The sequence below is a fragment of the Musa acuminata genome, chromosome BXJ2-4 (genome assembly GCF_036884655.1).
Source record: "Musa acuminata AAA Group cultivar baxijiao chromosome BXJ2-4, Cavendish_Baxijiao_AAA, whole genome shotgun sequence".
NCBI lineage: Eukaryota > Viridiplantae > Streptophyta > Magnoliopsida > Zingiberales > Musaceae > Musa > Musa acuminata.
The window spans coordinates 5,613,865-5,639,982 of NC_088341.1; the positions used below are offsets into that span (position 1 = coordinate 5,613,865).

At 43.3% G+C, this 26,118-nt stretch overlaps 2 protein-coding genes across 3 annotated transcripts; both read left to right on the forward strand.

Moving 5' to 3' along the window:
- Positions 1 to 13,929: 13,929 nt before the first annotated feature.
- LOC135609671 (monoterpene synthase 8, chloroplastic-like) lies at positions 13,930 to 16,624 on the forward strand. Of its 2 annotated transcripts, XM_065103168.1 has the most exons (7): positions 13,930 to 14,175; positions 14,249 to 14,519; positions 14,766 to 15,141; positions 15,238 to 15,456; positions 15,546 to 15,684; positions 15,770 to 16,015; positions 16,113 to 16,624. In XM_065103168.1, the coding sequence occupies exons 1-7, from the start codon at positions 13,978 to 13,980 to the stop codon at positions 16,404 to 16,406; spliced, it is 1,743 nt and encodes a 580-aa protein (XP_064959240.1). In that variant the 5' UTR covers positions 13,930 to 13,977; the 3' UTR covers positions 16,407 to 16,624. The 2 variants fall into 2 exon arrangements, with proteins under 2 accessions (XP_064959240.1, XP_064959239.1); XM_065103167.1 differs by having other exon boundaries at positions 14,766 to 15,456.
- A 7,517-nt stretch (positions 16,625 to 24,141) lies between these two features.
- LOC135608940 (monoterpene synthase 8, chloroplastic-like) lies at positions 24,142 to 25,700 on the forward strand. Its single transcript, XM_065102015.1, has 5 exons — positions 24,142 to 24,305; positions 24,402 to 24,620; positions 24,710 to 24,848; positions 24,934 to 25,179; positions 25,278 to 25,700. Exons 1-5 carry the CDS (start codon positions 24,166 to 24,168, stop codon positions 25,569 to 25,571), a joined length of 1,038 nt encoding a protein of 345 aa, XP_064958087.1. The 5' UTR covers positions 24,142 to 24,165; the 3' UTR covers positions 25,572 to 25,700.
- Positions 25,701 to 26,118: the final 418 nt, after the last annotated feature.

Genomic DNA, 26,118 nt, shown 5'->3' on the forward strand with positions numbered 1-26,118 from the left:
TTATGATTAAGTGCAGTTTACGTTTAAACGTAGTTAGCGTCTAAACGCAGTTAGCGTCTAAATGCAGATTGCGTCTAAACTCAGATTGCGTCTAAGCGCAGTTTGCGTCTTAGCGCAGATTGAGTCTAAGCGCAGATTGCGTCTAAACGCAGATTGCGTCTAAGCACAGATTGAGCAGAAGTATAAAGACAATGTGCTGTTGTTGTACAGCTCAAAAGGTAATATGCAAAAAACAGATTTACGTCTAAACGCAGATTTGCGTCTAAACGCAGATTTACGTCTAAACGCAGATTTACGTCTTACACGCAGATTTACGTCTTAGACGCAGATTTACGTCTGAACTTTGAAACTCGTTTGTATATTCACAGAAGGCAGTATGCAGTTGAAATCAAGACGTAAACGTAAACTGAAATCTGACGATTGTGCGAGGAAAGCCGATTTACGTCTAAATGCAGTTTTACGTCTAAATGTTGAAACTCGTTCGTAAAATTGCAGAAGACAGTTTGCAGTTATAAATAGAATCAAACTGTAAGTGTAAACTGCAAAGAAACTCGTTTGCAAAAGCACAGAGGACAGTTCTGCAGAATCAAAACGTAAACGTAAACTGTAATGTACTAAAACACGACTTTACGTCTGAATGCAGATTCGGAAGAACAGCACTTAGAACTTGTTCGTGAAAGCGCAGAGAGCAGTAGTAGTGGAGGAGGTTTGCAGTAAAGATAAAGTGCTCAAAGATAAACGCAAACCAGAGATTTAGAGTGGTTCGGTCAGTCCTGACCTACTCCACTTTTGGCTTCCTCCACCGACGAGGTTGCCGACGTCAACTAGGGGCCTTCCTTCAATGGGTGAAGGCCAAACTGCCCTTTTACAGTTTCTCTCCTTTTGACAGGCTCAGGAGACAACCTTTACAGACCTTTCTCTCCTCACTTTACAACTGAAAACTTGAAGAACAGAAGGAGGAGACTTAAAGGTTTTACAATCACTTTTGAGCTCTTAGAATCACAGAAAAGATCAAGATTTCGGTGTAGGTCTGTATCTTTTCAGTGTTGAATGGGTGGGGAATTTATAGGCCCCAACCCAATTCAAATTTGGAGCTCAAAACGATCAAATCCCGGAATTCCGGGATCAGGCGGTTGCACCTCTTGACTGGAGAGGTTGTACCGCCTGGCAGAGCTCGAAGACCGAGCTCAGGCGATGCCACCTCTCTGCCAGGGAGGTTGCACCGCCCAGTCTTGCTCGAAGACTGAGCTCAGGCGGTGCCACCTCTCTGCCAGGGAGGTTGCACCGCCCAGTCTAGCTCGAAGACTGAGCTCAGGCGGTGCCACCTCCCGGCTGGGGAGGTTGCACCGCCCAGTCTCGCTGGGAGGCTTAGCCCAGGCGGTGCCACCTCCTGGCCTGGGCGGTTGCACCTCCTGGTGCAATCAGGGTCCGAATGGTTCATTCCATTCGACCCAATTTCAATCTTTCAGGGGCCCAATTGCCCCAAGATTAAGCCAATGGGATCACCTCCCATTTTCCAACTTAATCATCGTGCTAACTATGATTAAATCTAAGACAACTTCTGCAGCTTTGCTTCGGTGCGTCAATCGCTCCTTCCGGCGAGTTTCCGGCGAACTTCCGTCGATCATCCGATGAACCCTCGGTGATGCTCCTGCGGACTTCCGGCAAACTCCTGGACTTTGCGACGATCCACTTGGCAAGTTCCGACGAGCTTCGCTTGGCAAGCTTCTGGACTTCTCGGATCTGTTCTCGCAGAACCTCCGACGACCGTCCGAACTTCCGTCGAACTCTCGAACTCCCAACGTGATCATGAACTTGACTCCGGCGTAACTCCTGCTGCTTGTCTATCTTTCATCGTAGTTAATCCTGCACACTTATCTCAACACATAGATTAGACAACAAATGACAATTGACTTCATCATCAAAATCCGAGATTCAACAGACACGTGCGAGAGCTTTTCAGTCTGTAATGGACCATTTTACCCTTTGTTGTGCAACTGTTTAGAGCTTGTAATGTCTGTTTGTAATTTGCATTGTCTATGAAGTGTTTTTCGGACATGTTTGCTTGTGGATCCCGATTGAAGTGTTCTCTTTAACCCGTTCTCTCTTTTGTTGGTCCTAAGGGACAATGGGAGGCTTCGGGGAGGCTGACCTTTGCGGACGGACGCGCGAGGGTGCCGCACGACTTAGGCAAAACCAGCTAAGTCCGTGACAGATGGTATCAGAGCGGGACAAGCACTCATAGAAACACTTAGCATGCAAACGTGGGGGACCTAGCAGGGCTGCGTTTAGGGCAGTCAGCACACGCGCGATCGTTTGAGGGAAAACGGGCATGGTGATGTAGGGAAAAGAGTCGCTCAGAGGAGCGGGCATCTGACATTGGCATTCAGAGGAATGGCCAACCCTTCGCGCAAGAGGCACCACGAGAACAGGCAAGCTTGGAAGAATGCGGAGCGCACAAAGGTTGGGATGGCTGAGTTTGAGCTACGGCTCAACGTTGACAACTATACTTGATGGTGCTCAAGGCAAGCGAGGCGCTTGGCAAAGGATGAAACCATGCAAAGTGGAAGGAGTTGCTCAGCGACCGAAAGAGTTGTGCAAAGCTTACAGAGGTGAGGGGAATTGCTAACTCGAAGAATTCGGTACTCATGCATGGGCTTATTTGCGGACGATGGAATGTTCGTGGCCATCCCAAGGCGGCCGAGACTCGGTGCTATGGAGCATTAAAACTTTCTCTTCGGCATGCGAAGGATACGTCCGTAGGAGGCTGAAGTGTGCAGCGAGTTCAGCATGTTGCTAGGCCTTGAGGGGTGCAGCGGGGGCTATATTGACGGGGAGTCGCAATCTAGCAAGTGCGTTTGCAGGAGGCAGAACAATGCACAGTTTGTTCAACAGATCGGAGTAGTCCAAGGGGATGGTGGTCTCCGAAACGAAGAGAGATGTTGCTCCAACGGGACAGTTATCCAGGAGGGATAAGTCTCGGCTCTCCAGAGGGAGAATCATGTGAGACGGACCTCACAAGTTGAGGAGGAGTACCTCAACAAACAACAACTCCACGAAGCTCGATGGACTGAGCAAGCGGCGAGGAGTCGTCGCATGATCTCGCTTGAGAGAATGCATTGGTGGATGCATTGCGAGATCAAGTGGGGGAGCGACCTGAAGCAACTTAAATGAAGGCACACTTGGAGTCGATGTGGAGATCGGACTCAAGGGAGGGCTGACCCGTGGAATGGTGGGCGTGAGGGCCACCATCGACTCAATGCAAAAGCGAGGAGCGGAGCAACTTGGGTGTAACTTGGCGAAGTACCCAAGCCGCAAGAAGGGAGCCAGCAGAGAAGTTGGAACATGGAGCAGAGGCACAGTGACACGGGAGTGTCTAATTTACTACAATCTGATTATATGAGCCTTGATTATGATCTAGTATCTTTTTCAGTCAATAATGATGCCTCATAATTTTTATCTCAGCACACTCAAATATGACAGCTCATTAGCATATTCTCTGCACAAAGTTAAAGCTGTTTCAAGGTGCTTTTCTTCAAGACAAAGGAATGCATTAAAGGAGTTGGATGGCAGCTGTGAACATTTCTTCATTACCAATGAGTGCATTAAAATAGTTGGTTAGGAGCTGTAAACACTTAATTTCGAAATTCCCTATGCATGAAGGGTTGTTTCATGCACTAGCATTTATTTTGGTGTTTAGGACTTAGAGAGGACTTTTAGAAAACTGAGAATACTGGCAGAAGCTCTTCTGGAGTGCTCTTTTTGAACTATGTATCTCTTGGATGCGTCCTTGAGTGGTGAGTCTTTTGTTTTCAGTTATGTATCCTTGTTTATTATCATTAGGGTGGTGATCTTCTGTATCCCTTTTGATTTTTAAACTTGGTGGTGAGCTATATATCGTTTTATCGAAGTTTCTTCAAAAGTGCGTTCCTTGCCTTTTGTGACATTTTCTATCTGAACAACTGTTATATTGGTTTTCTATCGACATCCATTCTGCATTTTTACCCTCCCCGGTATCAGTTTGGTATCAGAGCTAAAGGCTAGAGATCATGGCAAGGCGGAATGGAAAAGGTGTAGTTGGTGAAGGTAGCGACCATGGAGATGACGCTGAGTCGTTGAGGCTGCAGCTACAAAAATTGCTGCGTAGCCTACAAGAAAAAAATGAAATAATCGACGAACTTCAAAGTAGACACAACCAGCATGAAAATGACGCTCGAGAGTTTACTTCTGATGATGAAACACCTCATCTTCCAAGGGAGTCAAGAAGATGTCGGAGAAGAAATGAAGTCCAAGACGAGTGGCAGAATAAATATAATCCCAGATTTGATATTCCAGAATTTGAAGGGAAAATAAATGTTGATGACTTTATCGATTGGCTTAATACAGTAGAAAGAATCTTCGATTTTCATGAACCACCAGAACAAAAGAAGGTCAAACTTGTGGCACTCAAACTCAGGCGGAATGCATCTTTTTGGTGGGAAAATCTGAAGAAACAAAGAGAACGTGAGAGGAAGAGTAAGATCGTTACATGGGAGAAAATGAAAAGGGAGCTAAAGAGAAAATATTTACCTGATAATTATAGACAAGAGATCTTTCTCAAAATACATGATTTCAAGCAAAAAGATCTTAGTGTGGAGGAGTACACTGCAGAATTTGATAATTTAATGTTAAAAGGAAAGGAGAGCTTGTGGAACCGGAAGAGCAAACAATTGCAAGATACTTAGGAGGTCTGAAGTATGAGATTGCTAAAGTTGTTCAGCTACAGCCATATTGGTCTTTAAATGATGTGAGCAAGCTGGCATTAAAAGTTGAAAAGCAATAGAAGTTTGAAAAGAGTTTTCGGTATGGTTCAAAAGAAGGCTACACAAAAGGAGGAAGTTCTAAGCCTACTGTCCAAAGCAAGGTGATATCGAAGGTGCAAGAAAAGGGTGAAGAGTCTGCTGGCAACAAAAAAATACCTAATTCTTCTACCCCAAGTGGCCGAAAATGCTTCAAATGTCATGGTTTTGGGCATATTGCTTCAGATTGTCCAAATAGGAGGATTGTAACTTTGGTTGAAGATCATAGTGATGGAGGCGAAGATGAAGCTGACGACGAACCAAAATACGATGATGATGAGGAAGAGATTACTTATGCTGATCATGGTTTGTCTATTATATTGCAACGTAGTTTACAAGTGTCATATGTGGCCGACGATGAAAGTTGGGTGAGAAAAAATGTGTTTCACACTAAATGCACTTCTCTTGGCAAGGTGTGCTTGGTGATCATCGACAGTGGCAGTTTTGAGAACGTGGTTTCTTTGGAGATGGTGCAGAAGCTGAAGTTGGATACAATCCCTCATCCACATCCATACCAATTATGTTGGTTGCAAAAAGGAAATGACATCAAGGTAACTAAAAGATGTTTAGTTTCATTTTCTATTGGCAAGTATTATAAAGATAAAGTGTGGTGTGATGTTGCCCCTATGGATGCTTGTCATTTACTATTGGGAAGACCTTGGCATTATGATAGAAGAGTGTTGTATGATGGTTATAAACATACTTATTCTTTTAAAGTGAATGAAAAGAAGATTATCTTAGCTCCATTACAACCTTCCGAAATCAGTGCGCCAAAGAAAGAAGTTAGTGCTTTTATTTCTTATAGAGAATGCAAATATGAATTGGACAAGGGCAGTCATGTTTTGGCCCTAATGGTAGTAGAGGAGAACGAACAACATAAGGAGACACCAAAAATCATGCAACCAATCCTAGAAGAATTTCAAGATGTTATACCGGAAGAGATTCCACATGGCCTTCCACCTTTGAGAGACATTCAACATCACATTGATCTTATTCCGGGGGCTGTTCTACCTAATAAGGTTGCGTACAGAATGAGTCCTAAAGAACATGAAGAACTTCAAAGGCAAGTTGATGAATGAGTGAAAAAGGGGTTAATTCGGGAGAGCATGAGTCCTTGTGCAGTTCCAGCCTTGTTGGTGCCTAAGAAAGATGGTTCTTGGAGAATGTGCGTGGACAGTCGAACCATCAACAAAATCACAGTAGACTATCGCTTTCCTATTCCAAGGTTAGATGATTTACTTGATCAATTGTGTGGTGCTTATATTTTCTCTAAAATTGATTTGAGGAGTGGCTATCACCAAATAAGAATGAGGCCCGGAGATGAGTGGAAAACAGCGTTTAAAACTAGAGAAGGCTTATATGAATGGTTGGTTATGCCATTTGGACTATCTAATGCTCCTAGCACATTCATGAGATTTATGAATCACATACTTAAGCCATGCATTGGAATATTTGTTGTAGTTTATTTTGACGATATATTGGTGTACAGCAAGAGTGAAGAGGAGCATATGAGTCATTTGAAAGAGATCTTTCTTATTTTGAGGCAGCAAAAACTTTATGCTAATCTAAAGAAATGTGATTTCTTTACTTCTAGTGTGGTGTTTTTGGGGTATGTTGTTTCAAAAGATGGAATCATGATGGATCAAAGTAAGGTTGAAGCTATTCTCAATTGGCCAACACCTGCTTCATTACATGATGTGAGGAGTTTCCATGGCTTAACATCTTTTTATAGAAGATTCATCAAGAGTTTCAGCTCTATTGTCGCTCCAATCACCGAATGTTTGAAATGTGATAAATTCAAATGGACTAGTGAGGCTAACGATGCTTTTGAGCTTTTGAAAAGAAAGGTTACTGAAGCTCCTATCTTAGTTCTACCAAATTTTGACAATGTGTTTAAAGTTGAATGTGATGCATCTAATGTGGGAATTGGTGCTGTTTTGACTCAAGACGGAAAGCCCATTGCATTTTTTAGTGAAAAGTTGAATGATACGAGAAAGAAATACTCTACTTATGATAAGGAGTTTTATGCGATTTATCGAGCTTTGTCTCATTGGAGTCAATATCTTCTTGCCAAGCCATTTGTTCTGTATTCTGATCATGAGGCATTAAAGTTCATTAATCACCAGCACAAGCTAAACAAGAGGCATGCAGCTTGGGTGGAGTTTTTACAATCTTACAACTTTACAATTAAGCACAAATCTGGTGTTCAAAATGTAGTTGCTGACGCATTGAGCAGAAAGTATTCTTTATTATCAGCAATGGAAGTCAAAGTGGTTGGATTCGAAACATTCAAAGATCTATATGAGAATGATGTGGATTTCGGCTCGATATGGCAGAATTGCAAATCAGGTTCCTTTCAACAATTTTCGATCTTTGATGGTTTTCTTTTTCGAGCTAATGCTTTATGTGTTCCATCTTGTTCTTTGAGACAAGTAATTCTGGCTGAAGCTCATGGTGGTGTTTTGGGTGCACATTTCGGTAGAGATAAAACTTTAGCTCTTATTCAATCAAATTTCTATTGGCCTAAGATGTTTAGAGATGTGGAAAGACCTGTAAAGCAATGTCGAGTGTGTCATTTGGCAAAAACAAGAACTCAAAATTCTGGTTTGTACACTCCATTGCCAGTGCCAAATGCTCCCTAGGAGGATATGAGTCTTGATTTCATTTTGGGACTGCCAAGAACTCAAAGGAACAAGGATTCTATCATGGTTGTTGTTGACAGATTTTCAAAAATGTCTCACTTTGTTCCATGCAATAAATCAAATGATGCATCTCATATTGCTGATTTATATTTTAAGGAGATTGTTAAATTGCATGGTATTCCAAGAACTATGGTGTCTGATCGAGATTCAAAATTTGTTAGTCATTTTTGGAGAACTCTTTGGAGGAAGCTGGGTACTTCTTTGAATTTCAGCAGCTCGCATCATCCACAAACCGATGGGCAAACTGAGGTAACAAACCGAAGCTTGGGAAATTTGCTTAGAAGCTATGTTGGCAAGAATATTAAGCAATGGGATGTCATTCTTCCACAAATTGAGTTTGCCTACAATCGTTCTATGCATCATAGTATTGGTAAGAGTCCTTTTGAGGTAGTTTATGGTGCTAATCCTGCTGGTCCTTTGGACTTAATCCCTCATTCTACAACAAAGCAATTTAGTGGAGATGCTGATGAAAGAGCTAAGCAGATAAAGAAGCTACATGAGGGTGTGAAAGCAACTATTGAGAAGCAAAATGAGAGGTACATGCATGCTGCCAACAAACACAGAAAACATGTGGAGTTAATGCAGGTGATTTGGTCTGGATTCATCTAAGGAAGGAGAGGTTTCCACTGGGCAAATTTGGAAAATTGAAACCAAAGTCTGACGGTCCATTCAAGGTGCTTAAGAGAATTGGCAGAAATGCTTATGAGATAGAGCTACCTGAAGATTACGGAGTATCCCCAACATTTAATGTGGCTGATTTGAGTCCTTTTCATAATCATGTTGATGAATCAAACGAAGACTTGAGGACAAGTCTCATTCAACCGGGGGAGATTGACACGGGAGTGTCTAATTTACTACAATCTGATTATATGAGCCTTGATTATGATCTAGTATCTTTTTCAGTCAATAATGATGCCTCATAATTTTTATCTCAGCACACTCAAATATGACAGCTCATCAGCATATTCTCTGCACAAAGTTAAAGCTGTTTCAAGGTGCTTTTCTTCAAGACAAAGGAATGCATTAAAGGAGTTGGTTGGCAGCTGTGAACATTTCTTCATTACCAATGAGTGCATTAAAATAGTTGGTTAGGAGCTGTAAACACTTAATTTCGAAATTCCCTATGCATGAAGGGTTGTTTCATGCACTAATATTTATTTTGGTGTTTAGGACTTAGAGAGGACTTTTAGAAAACTGAGAATATTGGCAGAAGCTCTTCTGGAGTGCTCTTTTTGAACTCTGTATCTCTTGGATGCGTCCTTGAGTGGTGAGTCTTTTGCTTTCAGTTTTGTATCCTTGTTTATTATCATTAGGGTGGTGATCTTCTGTATCCTTTTGATTTTTAAACTTGGTGGTGAGCTATATATCGTTTTATCGAAGTTTCTTCAAAAGTGCGTTCCTTGCCTTTTGTGACATTTTCTATCTGAACAACTGTTATATTGGTTTTCTATCGACATCCATTCTGCATTTTTACCCTCCCCGGTATCACACAGTGCTTTCCTTGGACAGAGGTCAGAAACATGAACTCTTGCAGAGGCAAGAGTAGGATCATGTTGTTCTATGGGCCCTTCATTCTGACGGAGCGGACTCATCTTGCATGGTGCCAAAGACGAAGGGAGCTTCTGGGCACATGCACCTTACCTCGGAGGAGCATTTGATGGAGGAACTAAGGCGACTCAATTTGCGGAGGCGAAGTTGAGTTCAGAAGGCCTTAGCACGGGGCAAGAGGACGCATAGGCGGGTACTCTTGAAGAATATGCCACAGTGTTGCCATTCAAGTTGCTATGAAGGGAGCGGTGCGCAGTGGAGATTGTGCTGGTAGGGGCAGAGGCCCAGGATCCAGACAATGGTGCACAAATTGCAGCGAAGTCGGGGGACTTCGGGAGCTACTAGGCGACGGACTGTCCTAGAGCGGTGCTTCATCTAAGTGTGACCCAAGAGTGGGTGGATGAAGGTCGATTGCCAAAGGAGCGAACAAAATCGAAGGTGGAAGAGACCCTGCGATGTATTGGCAGAGGCCACACGTGGAGGGTTCACAATTCGAGTTCACCCCACAGGGATCAGAATGCAATGGAGATGTCACCAGGAGGCGACATGGTGCAGCGGATCATGGTGGAACAGTTCGTGGCAATGCGATACACACGATAGAGACCCGTGAGGGACTAGATCATATGGAGGTATGATCGGGAGCTACTGGAAGCTCCACTTCGGTGAACAACACGACGGCAAGAAGGGCTATGGATTCAAGGAGTGAAGGCCATGGTACCGCAGAGGCGGGTCTTCCGTGCGTGCATCGAATTTTGTATCGGATGAAAACCTTGGTCATCAGCATATGGGGGCTGGGTTCCACCAAGGGAAAAGTTCGAATGCAAGTACCAGGGAGTCCCATGGGAGGGACTTGATCATGCAGAGGTATGATCGAAGCAGCTGGAGAGTTAGACTGCTCCAGAGCTTATATTCGCTTAAGGGAGCCCGGCAAGTCAGAGGACAAGGTCGAGTAAGCGAACGTTGCTACCAAGGAAGCTAAGGAGAACAGAATCGGTGCAAACCCTATAATGCGATGGCAGAGGCCATGCATGGGAGTTGCAGTTTGTCTTTCCATCGACCAAACAGACTGCTTGGAGAACACAGAGGTGTTGAAGCAGGGGGTCGAAAGGGGCGAGGAAGCGACGACGAGTCCAGAGGGACTTAGCTACCCAAAATCAAGCATCAGTCAGAATGGAGGTGGACTCAGAGGAGTGCCACGGAGACATTTCTACTGATTGTGAAGAAAAGGGATGCAGATGTGAGGCGACGGATAGTAGGGCCATGGGCATGGCAGCGCCATGGTACCGCAGAGGCGGGACTTCCGTGCAAGTCATTGATCCCTTGCTCTCATGGAGGGAGAGCGCTTGGTCGTGAAAGGGGCCGAGGAGGTGGAGCATGCAGAGGCAAGCTCCAAGTACCAAGACAAGGCTGAAGGGCAGAGGCCGAGGAACTTCGTAAGACCGGTGTCAATGAGCTTCTCATCAAGACAGCCGAAAGTGAAGGACTTCGGGTCATGCAAGAGTGCACGACCAAGGAACGAAGCAGGCAGTACGTGGTGCTGTACCTTTGCTACTCAGTGGAGTAGGCGGTAGGGTTGATGGAGAAGACGGTACAATCCCAGAGGCGACCTCGTCTATCAGAGAATTACTCTAAGTTGGGGTGAAAACTTCCTGCATTCCAGAAGTTCAATGGCTTTGAGAAGGTGAATCACAGTAACTAACTCAAGGCAAGGAGTGCAAACACTTCAAGTGCTTCAGAAGTGTGAGCAAAGAGCAGGCGAAGACCAGTAACCAGCTCGATGCATGAAGTACAACCTCGAGGAGGCGGGCGAAGTCAAGTAACCTTTGCCTTCTCAACTCTTAAGAGAATGGGCGAAACCGAGTACCCCAATTCTCTTATCTATCCAGCAGAGGAGCTCTGCACAAGTTCAAAGACCCTTCGAAGATAATGGAAGACAATAGTTGTCAAATCCTCACCAACGGTGATCAGTGCTACTGAGAGTAGATTGTCCGCTTCATTTCCCAACGAAATGTCAATCGAAAGCGGAAGTGATGCGAACCTACTTGGATGTGACAACTAACTGAAAGAAGAGTCAATGAGCAGATTTTGTGGAGGAAGGACCCAAAACTTCAGAAGTTTGCGAGACGATACTCGTTAAAGCTCCAACAAGCATCCACCCAGTTCGAGCAGCATGTGGAATTTCTGAGAGACTGGCGCAGTAAGGATGGTCTTTTCCTTCATCTGGGAGATCCGCAGGAATCAACAAGGATCAACACAACTCAGCCAACCCCACACCAGAGTTAGAGTCATTGGCGAGTTGAAGCAGCATGGCGGATCAAAGGTTCGACTACTCAAAACCAGCAACGGAGAGCAGCTGGGAGCCAGGAGGCGCATTACAGCTGGAGCGGAAGATTGAAGACTCAGCAAAGGCGAAGAGTTGCAGTGTTCACAAAGGCTTCGACGAGGACGTCGAAGGGATAAGTGGGGGAGAATGTCACGGACAAACTTCGAAACAGGATATTTGATGTAATGCTTAAGTATGTCTGTGTCTTTTGGCATGTTCATGCCTTGTACAACATATAGTGGGGCGGCCGAAGGCTTCAAAGTCCCATTTGAGTTAGGTTGGTGGCCTCTTTAGGCTTGTAAATAAAGGTGGTGTCATGTGGACACGTGCGAGAGCTTTTCGGTCTGTAATGGACTATTTTACCCTTTGTTGTGCAACTGTTCAGAGCTTGTAATGTCTGTTTGTAATTTGCATTGTCTATGAAGTGTTTTTCGGACATATTTGCTTGTGGATCCCGATTGAAGCGTTCTCTTTAACCCGTTCTCTCTTTTGTTGGTCCTAAGGGACAATGGGAGGCTTCGGGGAGGTTGACCTTTGCGGACGGACGCGCGAGGGTGCCGCACGACTTAGGCAAAACTAGCTAAGTCCATGATACTATGGTATCCTTCCTCTACTCGACAACATCTCTCTTGCAGGTAACTTGTACTCCTTAAGCAACAAATCCATCTGTGCCTTGTCCATGACCATGTACTAATTTTTTTCATATCTGAAATGCAGCTTGAAGATATTCTAACTTTGGCTGTCATATCAAATTCTTCAGTGAAGTGGTGACTTCTACCTATCATAGGAATCAAGACAGGGTTTAAGACAGTGATTAGAGAGTGTAATAATATATTATATAGGTTTTTCAGTAATTGATCATAAAACTAACTATTATTTAGCTATTAAAATGATAAATTTATCTTTTTATATATTTTGAATTATTAAATAATCAAGATATCTCTAAAAACAAACAATATATGACCGTCAAGAAGAGAAAAGTGTTCATTTATCCCGCTAACCCTCAAACCGTTGATCATTGGACCATTGTAGCTTAAACCATGGAATCGATGGTTTAAATTGGAACGACACCTATCGATTTTAGTGTTCTAAAACTAAAAGCTAAAATCAAATCAGATAAAACCATTTTGAGTTTAATTTAGACTCGATGACTCGTCAGATCAATTTGGTTCTGATTTCAACCCAATTCAATTTCGATTTGATTTCACTTTGAATCTAACCCAAATCACTTATCTATAAAAGTTTTAGAATGCACAAGCACGCAATATTATCGTAACGAATATTTTTGTCTTCGACTCTTCAATATGGCACGAATATATAAAGTGAAATACATTAACATAAGCTTCAGATGTCTCGGTGATCAAACAAGTGGAAGCTTTTTTATCCTTTAAGAACGTGGGATTAATTATATATTGGTGATCATATAAGTGGACTCCATCGATCCTTAACCTAATAATTCTTTTAACATCATGCACAGTGTCACGTTGATTGGTCTTTGCTTTCTCGAGGGTAATTTTTTTATACATAAAATCTTTATCTATGTCCATAAGTTATTGGTGAAATATAAAATGACTTATGGTATTTGTAGATTCACTCATCTCGTCACTTTGTTTCCATTCCTTCGAAGATAAAAGACTTGAGGGGGTCCAGCTGAGAGGTGCTGCACTTATTTACTTTCTTAATGTCCAGCCCACAATACCGACAATTCTTTAGTCACAATTCTCAATTTGGTCAATTTGGATAAATGCAATGCATGCCAGATGGTCGTACAGTCATGTTGTATATATATATATATATAATGCCAGACGCAATGTCCACGTGACAAAAGCTTTCAACATGCACGATATAAACGTTCTCCCGTCAAATTGGACCCCAAACAATTTAAAATAATTTTAGCTGTAACATATAAAATTCAATGTTTATAACTGATCCAAATTGTTGTCACTTATCAATCCTAACGTGAGAGTTGCAGCCGAATTCTAATCACTTCCGAACGCACTAATAATGATTACAAATTCCTTTTTATTCAACTTCGGTTCATGCCTCTGAAGATTATTTGGAACTCTTAACTCAAAATCAAGACTAAATGACTGAACTAAACGTCCAGGCATGGGCTTGTTCCGATGATGTCGAAGTTGATTATATCAACTCCTCCAGTTAATTACTTCTTTAAGTGACATCATTGCCGTCATTGCAAATGGCCGGTGACAACGTTGACAAAAGCGGAGAAGAGGAAAGAAGATAAAAGTAGGTGAAGAAGCATTCACGCGGCATGCCTGCCGACTCATCGAGCATAATATTGGAACACGTTGTTAGTTTTTCTTCGTTTACTAAGTTTCTACATTTGTTTGGAACACGTTGATGTGGAGGTGGCGTAGATATGGCTGGCCGCACAGCAGTCTGCTTGTGAATCTCGTTTTGTGGAGGTCGGACTGCACGAGAACCTCGTTACTCAATTCTCTTCTCACTTACTCCCGCGCTAATAAATCCATCCATCACCAACACGGCCATCACAACAAGCCCATCAGATTCTCCATCTTCTACTGAGTGTTGTCCACTGAGCCAAATGACTTTCTGCGCTCCGACCTTCTCCTGCAAATTGATCGGTGTCCACCGGTGGACCGCGCCCTCCAATGCTTCACCCCGTCCGTGCCTCCGACCACATATCGGGTGTGCTGCGCAGACTCCTCATCGGCGATCGGCTAATTACCAGCCAAGCTCGTGGAGTGACGAATACATCCAATCGCTAAGAAATGACACCAAGGTCGGTATGCATGCGATCTGTAAGCTTGAGTTTTATCTATAGTTCGCACAGGTTACTGACTAGCTTTCATTAGGTGGAGGAGGATAACGCAACAAGGATGGGAAAACTGACGGAGGACGTGAAACAACTGATCTACATGAAGAAGGGAATTGAGGACCAGCTTCAACTGATCGATCACCTGCAGCAGCTTGGGGTGGCGTATCACTTTAAGGAGGATATTAAGGATGCATTATGGACAATATACCGTTCCATGGAAGAGGTGAACATGTTGCTGAAGGATAATCTTCATGCCACGGCTCTTATGTTCAGGCTTCTCAGAGAACATGGGTTTGCTGTTTCTGAAGGTGATTAAGCTATATATCCATCCTGCTTTACTCCTTTCTTGGCGACTGATACAACATTGTCGCTGATGTACCTCATATATTGCTAGAACAATTACTTTCATAAAACTGTGACAACTAGAAATATGTCCAATTAGTCATACAATTATGCCACGTTAATAGCTTGACATACTATTGGAATTTTGTGTTTATTCTGCTCTATCATGGTGTCACAATCTGACATGCACAAATTATGTGGATGTTCTGAAGGTGTCTTCAACCGATTTATAGTTGAGAAGGGCAACTTGAAAGCCAGCCTTCGCCACCATACTGAAGGATTGGTGAGCTTGTACGAGGCTTCCCATCTTGCAAAGGAAGCAGAGCACGTGCTGGAAGAAGCTATAAACTTTACAACTAAGCAGCTCAAGAGCCTCATGGAGGGATCACTTGAGCCTCATCTCAGGGAGCACGTAGCCCATGCCTTGGAGCTTCCATTGAACTGGAGGATGCCGAGGTTACAGACCAGGTGGTTCATAGAAGCATCCCAGAGGGAAGCGAAGATGAACCCTGTCCTGCTTGAATTGGCTAAGTTGGACTTCAACAGGGTTCAGAACATACATCAGAGGGAACTCAGAGAAGTGTCGAGGTATTTTGAGCTTGCTTTACTTGAATCATGTCATGTACATTCTGCCCTCGTCCATGAATCAGCAAACTTCAGCACAAACTTCTGGCTGTCGATCAGATGGTGGAGCAATCTTGGCCTGGCGCAGAGGCTTCCATTTTCGAGGGACAGGTTGGTGGAGAACTATTTCTGGACAGTTGGCTGGGCTTTTGAGCCACAGTTTGCAAGATGCAGGGAGGCGCAGACAAAGGCAAACTGCCTGATAACAACAATAGATGATGTGTATGATGTTTACGGCACCATGGATGAGCTCGAGCTTTTCACGGATGCCGTCGATAGGTGATGAAGAACTCCACCTCATGAATGCAATAGATGCAATTTCAACGATCGTTGATTCCTGATAACATCTACTCTGATGGATGTTACAGATGGGACGTTAATGCAACGGGCAAACTTCCAGAGTACATGAAGATATGTTTTCTAGCCCTCTTCAACACTACAAATGACACCGCATACAATGTTATGAAAGAGAAGGGTCTGGACATAATTCCACACCTAAAAAAAGCAGTAACATATCGATCCCATCCTCCCTCTTTTGTGTATCATCGATCATTCAGTTCCACTTTCTAAACAGTGCAACCCTTGGATTCAGTGGGCTGATGTATGCAAGGCACACATGGTGGAAGCAAGGTGGTACCACCAGGGCTACACACCCAATCTTGAAGAGTACTTGGAGAACGCACTAGTATCGGTATCGGGTCCCCTGATATTGACTCTTGCTTATTGCACCAGTAACGATGTAAGTCAAGAGACCTTGGAAGACTTCCACAGCTGTCCTGAGATTGCAAGACGGTCATCCATGATCCTTCGACTTTGTGATGATTTGGGCACTTCCAAGGTATTTGAAATGCACCATAATTTTCATTCGTTCGTGGAATCATGGCGATAAAGAGTTCACACAGTTTCTCCTCTCTGCATCGGTTGTTTTTGTGCAGGACGAGCTTGAAAGAGGCGATGTGCCCAAATCTATCCAGTGTTACATGCATGAGAGCGGTTTATCGGAGTACGCGGCTCGTTACCATATCAGGCGATTGATTAGAGAGAATTGGAGAGCAATAAACGGAGATCGAAGTTTCACTTCTCGTTTTGAGGAAAACATAAAAATGATGATCATTAATGTCCCTCGAATGGCCCAATGCATGTACCAATACGGAGATGGACATGGGAAACCCGGCCAAGTGATTGAGGATCGCATCAGGTCTTTGATAATTGAACCTATACTTTTGTAACAATGGAATTAAGGATAATATCGTGAAGCTATAAGTCTCCTCGTGATTTGTCCAAGCCTTTGATTAAGAAGATTCTTTAGGTGTGATCGCTCTTTTTATTCGGTAAAAGGTATTGATGATGTAATTCTAGTTTGTTGGTTGTGATAATTGATCTGTATCAGCGCTTTGGAACTAGAAAAACTTTCTTTATGAAATATTAAAGACAAAAAAAACCTAAAGTATGATTTATTTTATGCTACTAATTGAGATTGGATTTTTAATTTCTCTCAATCATTATTATTGACGGTCATATGAAAAAGACCTACTTAATTGGATTTTTATTCTTAATCTAATTAAGAATAAAACATTATTGGGTAAATTCTTTGAAAAAGCTTGTAAGTTACAGAATTGCTCATAGAACCGCTCTAGCTGCCTAAAAAGATTATTTTGCCCTCGATATGTTGAAAAATTCCTGCCATAACCTAACCGCCCCTCCGCTTGTGCCACGCCTGGCCGCACCTCTGCCTCACCGGCCGCCCCACTCCGCCTCGTGCATGGTCGCCCCGATTGCCCTCCGACCCTCAACGTCGTCGTTAGTCACGAGGGCGAGTCGCCCCTACTTCCTTGCCCGTGGCTAACGGCGACGAGGGGGCACGAGGAGAGCGCGTCGGCAAGGAAGGGGCACGAGGAGGGGGTGTGAGACCACATCGGCGAGGAGGCTACATGGCCCCTGTCGGACCCCCCACCCTCACTGTTGTTGTTGGCCATGGAGGTGCCGCACAGTGCCGCCTACTCCCTTGCTCGCGCGAAGGCGGCGAGAGCTGCCGCTCGTCGCGGAGGTGCCGCGCAGCGTCGCCTGCGCCTCTGCTCACGCGAGGACGGCGAGGACCGCTTTGTAGTCGGTCCTTCGGGGTGCGACGGGGGCCCACCTGTGGACTCCTCCGTCGGTGCATCAGAAGACTCAGGACTCGTTCAGTAAACGCATTCCACCTTTGGACTCTGCCGTCGGTGCGTCATCACGCTACTTCGTTCAATAAACGCGTTGGTAGTCACTCCATTACGCTACTTCGTCTAAGCTCGGTGCCAAATGACTGCTGCACGCTGTCCCACACAGGCTCTGCATATTATTGTGGGTGGAAACAAAGTCTGCAAAGATGCTGCCAAACGCGCTCAGAGTGGACGAACCACTGGATCACGTATCATTATTGTCGGTGAACAAATGTGTTCTGACCGGTAAGTCAGCACGGCCTAATCCACGGATCGATGTCGGGAGTCTTCTATCGGTTGAGTGGGATGTCGAGGTCGATCAGACCCTCGCGATGAGGTGTTGATCAGCGTTCCTTGATGTGTCGATCCATGCGCCATGTATGCCGAGCTGCATCTCTCCTTCTCCGGGGTGGTTGGTAGCTCATCTTCGTGAGGTGGCCATGCCCTCGGGAAGGAGTGCTGGTTGGCATTGGTTGGGATCCGGATCGATTGGCTGCACTCCTTCGTGCACTGGATGACGATTCCCGGGTGGTGGTAGATCGTCTTCGTCAGGTGGCCACGTTTTCATGCAAAAATGGCCCCCGTCGGGTGATTCCCGATGAGGCCCCTTTGACGAGCAAGTCAATCGAGTGATCAATTGATTTTGCCATCTTTTTTCTCTCCTGGCCAGATGCCGGCCATAGGTCTTTATATTACTATACGTGGGTTGGTTGTACGTGGGTTGGCGTGGTGAACGTGCCGAGCAGTGTCTTAGTACGGATTCTGACTTAATATTTATTAGATTTCCGAGGCATGACGTGCCGAATAGTATCTTAATATAGATTCTGACTTGACGTGTTTTGAGGGTCAAAATATGTCATTCCGACTTTAAAATCTAGTCATCTATAGCACATGATCGTAACGAGGAGGCGTAACTCTCTCTCTCCAACTATTTCTTACATCTCCGTGCGTTGTCCGCCGGGAAAGAGGCGGGAAGCCGTTGTAGCATTATATCAACTTTATCGTGGAAAGATATAAGAACGAGGACAAGGTGTCGCCCAGACGCATCACCAACCTTCAACGCTGCTATCAACGCAAGACCTCCCTACACATTTATTTAGCGAACCAGATGACGCTGACGGTACTGTTAGCCAGGAAACCCCATCCTTATCACGGGATTAGGTTTAATGTCACCTGGCATCAAGATATTTATATTTAGACTGCTACATTGGATGTCCACATTGTGTTAGGAAACAAAAGCTTTCAAGATGCAAATTATAACTGTGAATTGGTACGCTATTAGCGTGGCATAAATGTTCTCCTATGCACTAATAAAATGGGTCGTTTTTGTATTTATTTATCTTCTTTTTTTATTCGACCCAACGGATTCCATCAAATTTGTCTCCAAACAATATAAATTAATGGACCAATTAATGGATATCTCTTTTATATCTTATTAATTAATGAACTAAGTGGGAGAATGTTAAATTTTATGATCTTTTTATAATTGGATAAGATATATAACTAATTGGGTTCCGTCGAAATATTTTAGCCAATAGAATAGAAATCCACTTATGGAACGATTCCTCGAAAGATAACCTTGATGGGAGAAAATCTTCTGAGATCTTATTATAGACCCTCTCCCCAAAACCCTCTCCCCTCTCCCTAAAACCCTCTCCCCAAAACCCCATTAATCTCAGTTCAGTTGGTCCCGTGAAAGGATAGGAAGAGAGGAGAAAGGTGATAAAAAGAACCCTCTCCTCTAAAATCCATTAATCTCAGTTCAGTTGGTCCTGTGAAAGGATAGGAAGAGAGGAGAAAAGTGATAAAAAGAATAGAAGATAAGAAGCTTTAGCTTGAATGCATTAGGAGGGAATAGAAGATAAGCACCCTCTACTATTTATAGGGATTAGGAGGGAGGATTTTCCTCAATAGAATAAAGGATTTTCCTCAACAGAATAGATAATATTTCCTCATATAGTTGGGAAAATCTTATCTTCTATCATGCCCTCGCAAGATGGTGCTCCTAACAAAGATACCAATCGATGCAAAATATGGTTTACAAGCGAGAGGCTTCATGAGTAGGGCAAGAGCATATTGCAGCTGCTATTGTTGTTGCTACAGTTTTGACGACGATGGCTGCGGCTGCGATGGTAACGACTACGATTGCGACGGCGACGGTTGCGATTGCGACGACGACGGTTGCGATTGCGACGGCGGCGGTTGCGATTGCGACGGCGGCGGTTGCGATTGCGACGGCGGTGGTTGCGATTGCGACGGCGGCGGTTGCGACTGCGACGGCGGCGGTTGCGACTGCGACGGCGGCGGTTGCGACTGCGACGACAGCAGTTGCAGCTGCGACGGCGATGGTTACGGCTGCGACGGCGACGGTTGCGGCTGCGACGGCGATGGTTGCAGCTGCGACGGCGACAGCGACGGCGACGGTTACGGCTGCGACGGCGACGGTTGCGGCTGCGACGGCAACGGTTGCGGCTGCGACGGTTGCGGCTGCGACGGCGACGGTTGCGGTTGCGATGGCGACGGCGACTGTTGCGGTTGCGACGGCGACGGTTGTGACTACGACAACGACGGTTGCGGCTGTGATGGTGACGGTTGTGGATGCGATGGTGACGGTTGTGGATGCGATGGTGACGGTTGTGGCTGCGACGACTGCGACGATGGCAGAGGAGAAATCTACAGTAATGTTGTAGTGATGCTACTACAACAAAGGAGGAAGGTGCAACATAGGAGGAAGGTGCAGCAGAGGAGGAAGCTGCAGCAGAAGTGCAACAAAGGAGGAAGCTGCAACAAAAGAGGTAGGAGGTAGCTACAGCGAGGAAGAAAGGTGGGGCAATGCCCGCAAATGAAGGGAACGAACAGGGCAATGCCCGCAAATGAAGGGAACGAACGTTGGCGAAGCAATGGTAGAAAGCTTTTTCTTTTGTCGTCAGAGATGGAGAAGCAACAGTGATAAGTCGGCAGCGAGAAGAGAGAAGAGAGCTTGCTCTAGGCAAACAGCTCTGATACCATTATAAAAAGAATAGAAGAGAAGAAGCTTTAGCTTGAATGCATTAGCATATCCCTCTCCTATTTATAGGGATTAGGAGGGAGGATTTTCCTCAATAGAATAAGGATTTTCGTTAATAGAACAGATAAGATTGCCTATAGTTGGGGAAATCTTATCTTCTATCAAAAGGATCTACTCGTAAAGGATCTACTCCTTGCACTCCTTGCCCTGCAGCAATCTTAGATCAAAGATGTATATAAGTTATTTCCGTATTTCAGATATAGCATAATTAAATTTTTTTACTTACATCAAAGTCGACGTCGTCATTTTGATATAGCATAATTAAGTTATTTTCGCATTCCGATCTCTGAGCAGAGCTTTCCTTAGAGCGAAGAAACATCGACGTCGTCATTTTGATTATTCCACGAAAACCGAAAGGAGGTAGCAATGATGCTAAGGAGCCTATCACGGGAAGAACTATCGAGAGAGGGATCCTCAACTATCCAGACTCCCTGAAACCAGGAAGAGAAAAGGTGAAAATGGAAGTGTAAGTGTTGTTGTAAGGCTGCCCAGTAGGCCTATGCAAAGCTGCAGTCTAAAAGGATATAAGAAGAGTCTAAAGGTATGTGGCAAACAAAACATGAGCCTTGTTCACAGTGAATAATGTTAGAGATGTCGTTGAAAGTAGGCAAGTAATTTCAGAAAAAAGATTTTTATTTTGGAAGCAATTCTTAGATGCGGAATCACCTTCCAGCCTTGTTAAGGCTTCTCGGGAGTGTATTATCTAGAGAGATGCTTATCGGTACTGCTCACTGTTCCACTGCTTAATGGAGTACTGGTCCAAACCTACGAGTCATTATCGAGGTGTCAAGAGAGGTGGACTGCTAGGATGTGCTGGACAAGAAAGGGGTGGAAGAAGGACACAAGCGCTCTTAAGTTCTAATGAGAATTTGTTATAAGATCATAAACAACACAAAAATTACTCATTTCATTCACCCCACAAAAGTGGGCTATTGGTTAAGAGTATTATCAAAACCAAGGTCATTCTAGATTTTGGTGTTGTTGCCATTGCTAATGAGTTTTTGGAAACCATAATTGATATTGACGGTGAGCTCAAGAATAGATTTATAGGCTATAGAGGTTCGTTTATGTTTTGGAAGGGACCAAAGGGTGGAGACTGTCATATTTGGTTAGGAAAACTTTAACCCAATGGGTGTGTGAAAATTAAGGATTGATGTGATTTGCTTAGCACAAATAAATTTTTTGACAATAATAAGATCCCAAAATTTATGACCATCCTGATCTGTAGGTAAAATTGTGATATCCCATGGTGTCAATTTGACATGAGATTAAATCAATATATCATGAAAACAAAATAATAGCAACTCGAAGTTTCCTTCACATCCAAACTTGACTTCCCATAAGCTACAGCTTCAGAGTGCACAAGCACACACTGTTATCATAATTATTAATTTTAATAAAATGAAGTTCAATAGCACCGGCTTCACATATTGATCATACAAGTGGACTTTTTTTTTTATAATCATTTTATGAATGCGAGATTAATAAAAGATTATAGTACAATAGCGTAAGCTTCATTGGTGATCATACAGGTGGACTTTCTTTATCTTTTATCCTTTAATATTACTGGATTTGATGCTTAACCTAATAATTCTTGTAACATTTTCTGATGTCACGTACAGTCGATTGGTTATAGTGTCAATGGTGTTTCTGTTCCTTCTATATGGACTTGAGCACACCAAAACTATTTTGGTCATAATTTTTAATTTGACCAATTCAATAGCGTTAACTATAGAATATATTGATTTGGTCAAAACTATCTTGAACGTTTCGATCATTATACTTAAAAAAAATATATCGATATCCTTATAATTATGAAACTAAAATAATTAGATCTGTGTCATAATAATATTAGTTTTATTAATAAAAAAACAAAAATAAAGGATGAAAAAATAATTTTAATATTTGATGATAGTAAACGAAGACGCTAATGTTAATTCGTACGATCTGATGGATTGTAATTGGTAGTACGTCATGTCGCATCTAATGGATATAGACAATTCTCACTTCGGCCAATGTGATACTCGAGAAATGCGATGCTAATCGGTATGAAGTGATGGATGACAGTTGGTAGTACCCCATGTCGTATGCGATAAATTTAGACTGCCACATGCAATGTCCACTTTGTGTTGGGAAACAAAAGCTTTCGACATGCACGATATAACTGTATGAAGTGGGACACTACTAACGTGGCATAAACGTTCCCCATGCACTAACGGGATGGGTCGTTTTAGCATTTATTTGTCTTATGTTCTCAAATTGGTCCCCAAACAATATAAATTAAATTAAATTGTAAAATAATTTATTTTGTTATATTCAATTGCAGAAGCAACATCATCATCATCATGTTCTTAGTCATTTTCACATGAGTGATTAAAGTCTTATTTTTATCATGAATATATAATATGTTATTTCAATATCATGTTCTTTTTCAAACAATTAATCTAAGCTTAAAATATTATTTTTTATATCAAGAACATAATAAACATATAAATGCATACTTTCTTTTCATTACTAAGCTCAAGAAAAATATTATCTTTGTCTCTTATCAATCTTTGTGATAAGAGATTTCTTTTCATTACTAAGCTGAATCCATCCTGTTTTCACCGCCTCTGGCACTATAAATCCAACGCCAACACCGCCATGACAGAGCCCATCAGATTCTCCGATCTACTACTGGGTGTTATCCACCGAGCCAAATGGCTTTCTGCTCTTCTGCTCCGTCCTTCTGCTGTCGCTTGATCGGTGCCTATCCGCGGACTGCCCCCTCCAAGTCTTCACCGCGTCGATGCATCCTACTGCCAATCCGGTGTACTGCGCGGACTCCTCCTCCTCGGCGATCGGCTGATTACCAACCGAGCTCGTGGAGCGACGAATACATACAATCGCTCACAATTGACACCAAGGTCCGCGTGCATGCAATATGTAAGCTTGAGTTTATCTATAGTTCGCATTGGTTACTGACAAGCTTTCATTAGGTGGAGGAGGATAACGCAACAAGGATGGGCAAACTGACAGAGGACGTGAAACATCTGATCTACACGACGAAGGGAATGGAGGAGCAGCTTCAACTGATCGATCACCTGCAGCAGCTTGGGGTGGCGTATCACTTTAAGGAGGATGTTAAGGATGCTTTAGGGACTATATACGGTTCCGTGGAAAAGATGAACATGTTGCTGAAGGATAATCTTCATGCCACGGCTCTTCTGTTCAGGCTTCTCAGAGAACATGGGTTTGCTGTTTCTGAAGGTGATTAAGCTGTATATCCTGCTTTACTCCTTTCTTGGCGACTGATACAGCATTGTCGCTGATGTACCTCATTTATTGCTAGAACAATTACTTCTATAAAACTGAGACAACTAGAAATATGTCCAATTAGCCATAAATTATGCCACGTTAATAACCTAACATACTAATGGAATTTTGTGCTTATTCTGTTCTATCATGGTGTCACAATCTGACATGCACAAATTATGTGGATGGACTGAAGGTGTATTCAACCGATTTATGGATGAGAAGGGCAACCTGAAAGCCAGCCTTCGGCACCAGACTGAAGGATTGGTGAGCTTGTACGAGGCTTCCCATCTTGCAAAGGAAGGAGAGCACGCGCTGGAAGAAGCTACGAACTTCACAACTAAACAGCTCAAGAGCCTCATGGAGGGATCACTTGATCCTCATCTCAGGGAGCACGTAGCCCATGCCTTGGAGCTTCCATTGAACTGGAGGATGCCGAGGTTACAGACCAGGTGGTTCATAGAAGCATCCCAATGGGAAGCGAAGATGAACCCTGTCCTACTTGAATTGGCTAAGTTGGACTTCAACAGGGTTCAGATCATATATCAGAGGGAACTCAGAGAAGTGTCGAGGTATTTTAAGCTTGCTTTACTTGAATCATGTCTTGTGCAATCTGCCCTCGTTTATGAACCAGCAAACTTCAGCACAAACTTATGGCTATCGATCAGATGGTGGAGCAATCTTGGCCTCGCGAAAAGGCTTCCATTTTCCAGGGACAGGTTGATGGAGAACTATTTCTGGACGGTTGGCTGGGCTTTTGAGCCACAGTTTGCAAGATTCAGGGAGGCGCAGACAAAAGTTAACTGCCTGATAACAACAATAGATGATGTGTATGATGTTTACGGCACCATCGATGAGCTCGAGCTTTTCACGGATGCCGTCGATAGGTAAACAACTCCTCCACGTCATGCATGTAGGAGGTGTTATTTCAACAATCTTTCATCCCTGATAACATCTACTCTGATGGATGTTGCAGATGGGATGTTAATACAATGGACAAATTGCCAGAGTATATGAAGATATGTTTTCTAGCCCTCTTCAACACTACAAATGACACCGCGTACAATGTTATGAAAGAGAAGGGTCTGGATATAATTCCACACCTAAAAAAAGCAGTAACATATCGATCCCATCCCCCCTCTTTTGTGTATCGTCAATCATGCAGTTCCACTTTATAAACAGTGCTATCCTTGGATTCAGTGGGCAGATCTATGCAAGGCATACATGGTGGAAGCAAGGTGGTACCACCAAGGCTACACACCCAATCTTGAAGAGTACTTGGAGAACGCACTTGTATCGATATCGGGTCTCCTGATATTGACTGTTGCTTGTTGCACCAGTGACGATGTAACTCGAGAGGCCTTAGACGGTTTCCAAAGCCGTCCTGAGATTGCAAGATGGTCATCCATGATCCTTCGACTTTGTGATGATTTGGGTACTTCCACGGTATGAGAATTGCTCCATACTTAATCATTCGTTCATGGAATGAACGTAATAAATAGTTCACACAGTTTCTCCTCTCTGTATCGATTGTTTTTGTGCAGGACGAGCTTGAAAGAGGCGATATATCCAAATCTATCCAGTGCTACATGCATGAGACCGGTGTATCGGAGAACATAGCTCGTGGGCATATCAGGGGATTAATCAAGGGGAATTGGAGAGCAATAAATGGAGATCGAAGTTTCACTTCGCCTTTTGAGGAAAATCTGAAAATGATGGCCATCAATATTCCTCGAATGGCCCAATGCATATACCAATATGGAGATGGATATGGCAAACCCGATGGAGTGATCGAGGATCGCATAAGGTCTTTGTTGATTGAACCTATACTTATGTAATAATATAATCAAGGATAATATCGTGAAGCTATAAGTCTCGTCATGATTTGTCCAAGTCTTTGATCAAGTTTCTTTAAGTGTGATCACTCTTTTTATTCTGCAAAAGTTATTGATGGTATAATTTTCGTTTGTTGGTTGTGATAATTGATCTGTATCATCGTTTTGAAAGTAGAAAACTTTCTTTATTAAACATTAAAGGAAAAAAAGCCTATAGTATATTTTACTTTATGCTACTCATTGAGATTAAATTTTTAATTTCTCTCAACTTTATTGTTGATGGGCACCTGAAATGGCTGATTTAATGGATCAACTATCTAAGATCTTGTAGCATGGTTTAGTTAAGAATAAAACAATATATTACTAGGTGATTTTTTGAAAATATTTTAAAGTTTTATAATTTCTCGTTGAGCGCCACTAAGCACATGAAAAGATGATTTTGTACTCATAATTTTGAAAAATTCTTACCCTAGCCCTAGATACACTTCTGCCCTGCTAACCTTGGCCAAGCCTTGGCCTAGCTAATGGCCACCCTCTGCCTTGCATGTTG

Coding starts and splice junctions, on each gene's coding strand:
- LOC135609671 (XM_065103167.1), top strand. CDS start 13,978: ATGACTTTCTGCGCTCCGACCTTCTCCTGCAAATTGATCGGTGTCCAC. Junction 15,457..15,545: donor TTCACGGATGCCGTCGATAG/GTGATGAAGAAC, acceptor TGGATGTTACAG/ATGGGACGTTAATGCAACGG. Junction 15,685..15,769: donor TTCCACACCTAAAAAAAGCA/GTAACATATCGA, acceptor CCTTGGATTCAG/TGGGCTGATGTATGCAAGGC.
- LOC135608940 (XM_065102015.1), top strand. CDS start 24,166: ATGCCGAGGTTACAGACCAGGTGGTTCATAGAAGCATCCCAATGGGAA. Junction 24,306..24,401: donor GAACTCAGAGAAGTGTCGAG/GTATTTTAAGCT, acceptor GCTATCGATCAG/ATGGTGGAGCAATCTTGGCC. Junction 25,180..25,277: donor ATGATTTGGGTACTTCCACG/GTATGAGAATTG, acceptor GTTTTTGTGCAG/GACGAGCTTGAAAGAGGCGA.